Here is a 7,375-nt window from a genome sequence, read left to right as displayed (position 1 = left end):
GATTCGTTTGCCTCGACCGTGTTTTGATCGTGTCGTAAACCGCGACGCGAATTGTTTCGTCCTCGGCCGAAAGTCCTTCGTCTTTCTGTTGCTCTTCAGCTTCTTGCCGTTTCGTCCGATGCTGTTGTTTCTTCTCCGACTCCTGAAGAACGTTCGTCTCGATCTATGATCCGAGTTTGATCGCTCGATAACAGTTCTGAAGAATTTAGTCGGTGGTCTGCGTCGGGGGCGCGCTCCTGCCCCCGTGTTCGTCGCTTCTTCGATTTCTGGTGACAACTCGGGGCGTCGCGACGCCCCCGAGTCTCAGGTCACGTCCACCACGAGTCCGTGAATCCGATCGTCGGCTGGCTGCTACGTCAGCAGCTTGAAGAACATCAGTGCTAGGGATATGTTGATGAACAGCACCAGCATCACGAGCTTCTGCCGGGAGAACCAGTCCTGGAAACCAATTATTTTGTCAGACATTTTTCTTTTCGTTCTTATCGGTGTTTTGTGGGCTGCGTTCTATCGTATTTTGTTAGTTAACTTGTCCACTACATTGCTGGTGCATCATGAATAGACTGCGGATTTTATGCATTTACAGGAAAAATTAGTAGATTTTATTATGATAAGATCATTAAGTTAAGAAATTAATTAATTTCTTTTTCGCTTCAAAATCCGAAGTCGGATCACGAAGATTCGTTTCTTGCAAGTTGTGCTGTGTTGGGTTGTCTAATAGATTCGTTCGATTGCAACGTTTGTCACTTAGCTTAAGGGTTGAAAATTGAGGGTGGAAACAATTTTATTACAAGAATAAAAAAGGGAATGTGGATTCAATAGCTTTTTGCAAATCAGAGCAAGGTGCATCTACATATTGACCTAAATTTTTATAGCCAACGATTCCTATTTTATACGTATCCTATTTTTTATAGCAATTTCTTGCTCTCAATTTTTTAAATCTGATTAGCCAGTAAATAATGCTACTGGTAATAATGCGCGATTGAATGCTATCGAAAACAAATATACCGAATGATAGTGCTAAAAAATCAACAATTTTGTGAATATCATTATGCAACCGGTTTCAATCAGTAAACAATCAGTATCCATCTGGTTAGCATTTTCTATTAACAAAACAGCGTTCACAATCGCGTCTAAAAGCGTCCGAACGCATTGCTACAAATCGGAATTTTCGTTGATAATCCAGCAGGCAGTGCGGCGATACGGCATATCGTTAGAAAAAATAACAGTCTCTCCACGTGCAAGAATGTGCGAAGGAGTTGATTTCATAATAGTTCCCGTCACACTGTGTTACGGCTCATGCAACAAGTTTGTTCAAGTTACGCGAGAACCGTGATAATAAAAATAGTCTGTCTAAACGCGTCGTAGGAGAAAGAAAAAGAACGAGGAAAGACGAGAAGCGGGACCGAAAAGTCTGACGATTAATTACTCCGTTACGTTAAACGAAGTCTGTTGATTAAGGGCTTACGAGCGCGTAACGGCGGTTAACTGATCTCGAGTGCGTCGAGAACATTCTTATCGACGGCGTGTGGCTGCTGTTTATCGCGAAAGGTGCGCGCACCAGGTAATTGCGATTCAGAGGATGACCGGCGTAGGCCGGATATTCAAAGCGGCCGGCTCGATTAAACATTCATAATCACGTATCAATACTCGCGCGACCTACTCTCGCAATCGTCCGATAAGAAGTGAGCGTTTTTGCGTCGTCGATTCGACCGTCAGGTTGTCCCGCTCTCTCCCTCTCTTTTTCTTTCTTTCTTCGTATCTCTCTCTCTTTCTCTCTCTTTTCCCCTTCTTTATTTTTTCACCAAGGCCACTACGACTGGGGTATTGCGTCTACTTTTCGTTCTGCGCAACAATTCGACCCGTATTTTCGAAATGGCAACGTCGCGTTGTAGCTAGGACCATTTCCCAGGGCTCGGAAGCCCTAAACTGACCTGCTTATCATACTTTAGGCCTCGTTCTCTTCTCGCAGGTCAAACAATCTTTCTGAGGGCCCATGCGCTCTGAAATTCTTCTGTAGGGAGATATTATCATTTTTGTGTAGGCTTTAAAATTTTTCTGGAGGTTCCACGATATTTTCTGAGAACCCTCTAATTTTTCTGAAAGTTCTACAATTTTTTCAGAGGTCCTGGAATTTTTGTAGCAGTTCTATAATTTTGTAAAAGATTCTACAATTTTTCGGGAGACTTTATAATTTTTGTTGAAGGTCCTACAACTTTTGGGAGACTTAACATTCTTTTCCAAAAGCCTACAAAATTTTTGTAAGGCTTACAATTTTTTTTTCAATGAGTCTGGACTGTACAAAATTCTGTCTATCGCGATTGAGTTTCAAGTTCGCCAGTGGCCCTATACTCTATGACTAAAGGGGCTTATTGGATGAGACAGCCCTGATTGTTCGATTTTTCTCTGGCTTTATCAATTTCCCGTCGTCCTTCAGAAATGGTGAGACACCTTTCAACCAGACTTTATAAATACACGATATGCCATAGTTATATGTGGCGGGACAGAAGAGATAAGATTTAGATAAACTTTTACTGCAGCGAGTAGACTGATGGACGTCGGTCTAATCTAACCCAGGTAGTAATAATAGCGTGTGTTGCTTATTCATCAATAAAACTATAAAAATCAGAATGATAATAAATCCTACTACTAACGATATCACTGAATCCATTTGCCATCCACTAATACTATTGTTTCATGAAAGAAAGAGTCAAAGAAACCGAAGACGTCATTTTACCGTTATCATTTTATGTTATATTTACCGTTATATTTTATAGCATACATTTCTAATTTATTTTACATTTGAAGAAGAAACGTTATACAAAACCTATTGAAATAAAGCATGCAGATCAATGGCCATTGTTATTGCGAAAAATTACTCCACATTTCACAAGCGCAGAGACAATAGCAGATTTAATTGTTGTTTACATTAACGTTTCGCATCGGTTGCTCAAGTTCCTGCAATATCGGCTGATTGCGCTGATTAATTCATGTATATTCGATGTACACGTAAATCCATAGCATGATGTTTCAAAGATAAAACGACAAAAGAAAATCCACTGCCGATTGTTATTGATTCTACGAAACTGATATCGCATGTTCAACGACCGGATGAGTGTGTACAAACACTGTAACCCAGTGTGATGCAGCGTGAATCACTCCAAGCTACTACGCAGCTACGTAACAACCAGTTCGATCAGTTCTCGCAGAGATTGGAGAAAACATTAAGTCAACAATGCCTAAAAAACGGAAACAGCTACACAAATCTTTACAACATTCATAACAAAAATTAATTAAGCATTTTGCACGAACTTCTGTTACGAAACATTAATCTACACACCACAAAACGACTTGATATTTTCACAAGAATACACAGAGATGTTAAAGAAATTACACAAAGCGGTGCCTGAGTAAATAAATGCAGCAAGACGGTGTATGTTCTCTATTTTTGAATTTACAATGAAAAAGAAAACAATTGTACAATTGTGGAAATTGTATAAATGCTTTCGTGGGAGATCACCGAACAAAATTATTTATTCTTCCGTACATTACGACCAAAATTCCACAAAAGTGTGTTCATACACATAGATAAAAATTCACTACAAGACCCAATTGAAATATGTTTCTTTGCCATAGAAATTCAGTGATCAAGAGCCTTGCTTCGTCGAGAAGTTCATCTGTGGCAAACGCTTTTGTGGATCTCTGGTAGTGACTCGCAGTATAGTAAACATGCTGAACCGTAGTTTCGTGGAAAAGAGGGGAAAATTCCTGGGCGATACTCACTTTGACCTGAGGACTGACCAGGTACAACAGAGGGTTGGCTCTGAGCCTCTCGCTCTCGTCGATTTGCCTGCGGATCTCCTCCCTCCTCATGCTGCTCAGGATACTGACTTCCTCCCTTGACAATGGTGCGCTCGCTGTCAGCTGGATGGGCTGTGCCACATCCGGCAGTGACTTTTTTCGTTGAAGGGAGACCGCCGCTGCCGCCGGTGGCATCGCCTGCACGAAGAAAGGAAACGAGAAACAAAGAGAGAGAGGTGGCCCACGGACACAGTCCTTAAATTCTAGGGGGTGCGTGTGCAGGTAGCGTGTCCGAAACGGACAAAGGGCATCCGCGAAGGGACATCCTTTCACGGGTCCTGCCGTAAATCATCGTGGAAGATTCTTCCGATCGATACCACAAGATAAATATTTGCTCGTTATCTCTCCCACCGGTTTCAGTCGAAATTCTGTACCGGAAACGATTCAGCAAGAATTTCGCTGAGTAGTGCTGATGAGTAGACCGCGGATTTTGTGCATTTATGGTAAAAATTAGGCGCGATTTAAAGCGGGAGATGAATTGTAAGTAAATTTCTGTTTGGCTCCTGTTCATTCTAAACAATTTTTATTTTGCATAAAAATCCGCGGTCTACGTTAATTGACATGACGCGAACAGAAAATTAATTTAAACTCTAGGATCTAGACATTTCTTTTGACCCAGAATATTTCCATTCTGCATTTTCTCGTTTGACACATATACTTGAGTGTATTTACTCATACCCATTTGAACTTTTAACAACGTATTCGGTACAAATAAATCTAGTACCCAAACATTGTACTAAATGATATGACAATTTTTAGTTTCAGAGTCCTCACTCGAGTGCATCAGGTGCTAGAATTTTCATTGCACAGATCTATGATGAGCAATTTGTTGTGGCGCCTCGGAGCCGCCACTCGAAAGCAAAAGGTAAGCTCTGTTCGGAACCGGTCCGAGGCAAGAAACGGCAACTTGTTCGGCGTTGGATACGTGTTCATTAGCTCGACGTTTTGAGCGAGTTCTAGGGAAACGGGCCAGGGGTGTGTAAGCCTAGGGGAATCCTTGGACGTCTTCCAAAACGTGCAGCCTCGCTCGTAATCGCACGTAATACTTAGGCGAAGACCACGCTGTTCTTCGTGCAACCGTTGACCTTCGACACCAATTTTTCGTTCGCCTTTCGAAGAATCTCTCGGGACACGATAACCAGGCCGCCAGAGATTATGCGTCCTGGCAATGTTACGCCGATGCTAGTGACCTCTCGTCAGTAACTTTTACACGGAAGCGGAATGTGTCATCCGATAAAGCGAGCCGGAGATTATTATAATCCAGAGCGGCTTCGGAGCTGCAATAAAAATCGCGAACGAAACCGATTCTCTCTTGTCTCTACTAGGCGTAAAATTAAATCACCGTCTCTGCCCCCGTCTGGTGATAGTATTCAGCAAACTATGGGGCCCCCGCTGCCTTTAATTAGCCTCCGATTGCAGTTCTTGTCTCGTACTAGAGCGGTATCTCTGGTCATGGGTCGGCGAGACTCTATCGTCGGTTTCGAGGTTACTTCTCCGGAGCATTGTTAATTGCACCGATAATGTGGCGTGATGCCGGCGAAGGAAAGCTTGCCATTAATTCTCCAGCCCTCCCACTCCCCACCTCCGTGCTGTGATGCTTACCGGACGGTAATCCTCCTGCACTTTCGTCTATCATCGTCTGATGTGATTCATGCTGCAGCTGAATCAACCGATGTCACTCGACGGGGGTTTCGAACCGTGGCACCTGTCGATACCGACACCTGTCCTGGAGGTTCTTCCAGGTCTCAGAAAATGGCACTTGGCCTTTTACCTCTTTTTCTGGAGCCTCGCATTAAGCGGGAATGCTCTTAGATTAATAGTAGAATCTAGAGATTATGTATCTTCGGGTACCATAAATTTTCAGGTTGTCGAGGCTCACAAGGGACATCGCTTAACCCTTGCGTTGGCCTAATTACTATGTCGCCTATTTGATGCTGTGCTCAAAGTTAAAAGGTAGGACGTTTTAGTAGCGCGTGCTTCATTTTATTTAAAAGCTTCTGTCTAGACTGCGGACCTTTATGCAAAATAAAAATTGTCCGCCTCGATTGCGAGAGACAGCTGCAAGATAAAAATGTTTTCCTTCTTTTAATAATAATCGTAGACTGAAGATAACGTGTTGATGTTCAGAAATTTCATTTATCTTTTCATTATTTTAAATTAAACCTATCCACGTTTGTAATGCATAAAGTCCGCAGTCCACTTATGTCGGGCATGAATGGATTATCTTTGCTTATTAACTAATATCGGATCAGCTTAGGCTAGAGATCAGAGAGTGGAACCATTTTCTTTTTAGGATCATACTGATATGAACATAGTATGAGAATTAAGCGCAACACGTCGATTTTCGTCAAATTTTTACACGAGATCAGCTCTAGAAAAATATTTGAATCTTTCTTATTTGCAAGATTCAAGATTGAAAAATGTGGTCGACAATTTTTTAGACGATCAACTTGAGTGGTTCAGTTAATTCGGAGCAGCAAACCAGACATGAAGATTAAAACGAAACATTAAGGTTTCGAGGAAAAGAATACGTTTCATTTAAACACGCATAAAATATTTTTCTAAAACAAACATTTTCCAAAACAGACAAAGATCACATATATAAATTTAACTAACATTAGATTTACGGTAATTACACCTTTACCGAAACATCTGCAGGAATTTAAATCGTACACAAACATACAAAGTTAGGGGTTCAGAAGAACGAACAGCACGAATCGCATCGATCAAAGTCAACACGGCCGAAGAATAACGACTTGCGTGGGATTGCAAATTGACAGGTGCCGTAAATCTAGTGTCAAAACCACGTCACGCTCGACCGGTGTCCCCTGTCATCCTCGTCACTAGAGAGGGTAGTTAATCTCATCACCGTGTGGAGGACATCGTCAAGCTCTTGCCCTTTTCGTACCTCCACAGGAGGCGCGACGATCCAGGACTCCGAGGCCCTCCTGGCCATGAGGGCAGGGCTGCATAACAGCGCCTCTTCCTCTTCGTCGGGCTCGGACCAGAACATCTTGCTGAAAAGAGTCCTCTCACTTCTTCCAGGAGCAAATCAAAAACTTTCTATCTCGTTTGAGTCACCGGTTGATGCACCTTGTTCATCGTACACTGACTATCCCTGGACATTTTTCAACACTTTGTGGACCTCGCAATTCTGCCTAGATACGCAACATCTTACTCGAATTAGCAGAGATACATCGAAAAGAGAGATTCGTGTCTTCGGTGGTTAAATCTCGGTAGACACAGACGAGCTTTATATACTCGGTCTAGGAAGTATTATGTCTTGATAGATAGGAGACAGAGGTTGTCTACTAGGTCCAGAAAGTGTAAAATTGCGGGCTGCAGACCTGGAGAACTGATCTCAGAGGGTGGCCACCCTTCCGGGCCTGTTTTGGGACCAGAGAATCGTTTCTCCAAGAACGTTTTCGCGTGTTTTCGCGACGGTGAAAATGGAAAATTCGGACCCGCGGCCTCCTGGTGAGGAAGCCAGGCCGCAGACTGAACGGCCCTGGCTGGT

At 42.7% G+C, this 7,375-nt stretch overlaps 1 protein-coding gene across 1 annotated transcript; it reads right to left on the bottom strand.

Moving 5' to 3' along the window:
• Positions 1-210: 210 nt before the first annotated feature.
• Positions 211-7,375, bottom strand: LOC143356095 (uncharacterized). The gene is made up of 3 exons (XM_076791505.1): positions 6,767-7,375; positions 3,781-3,996; positions 211-438 (listed from the first exon to the last, which is right to left on the bottom strand). The coding sequence occupies exons 1-3, from the start codon at positions 6,869-6,871 to the stop codon at positions 352-354; spliced, it is 408 nt and encodes a 135-aa protein (XP_076647620.1). The 5' UTR covers positions 6,872-7,375; the 3' UTR covers positions 211-351.

The sequence above is a fragment of the Halictus rubicundus genome, chromosome 8 (genome assembly GCF_050948215.1).
Source record: "Halictus rubicundus isolate RS-2024b chromosome 8, iyHalRubi1_principal, whole genome shotgun sequence".
Lineage (NCBI taxonomy): Eukaryota > Metazoa > Arthropoda > Insecta > Hymenoptera > Halictidae > Halictus > Halictus rubicundus.
The sequence above is the reverse complement of the archived record's forward strand: the minus strand, read 5'-3'. Positions and strand labels throughout refer to the sequence as shown.

Excerpts from the sequence above, each read along its gene's own strand:
- LOC143356095 (XM_076791505.1), bottom strand. The coding sequence starts at position 6,871 with ATGTTCTGGTCCGAGCCCGACGAAGAGGAAGAGGCGCTGTTATGCAGC. Across the intron at positions 3,997-6,766 it reads TCGTCGCGCCTCCTGTGGAG|GCGATGCCACCGGCGGCAGC; the intron begins GTACGAAAAGGG and ends TTCTTCGTGCAG. Across the intron at positions 439-3,780 it reads TGGTCAGTCCTCAGGTCAAA|GACTGGTTCTCCCGGCAGAA; the intron begins GTGAGTATCGCC and ends ATTGGTTTCCAG.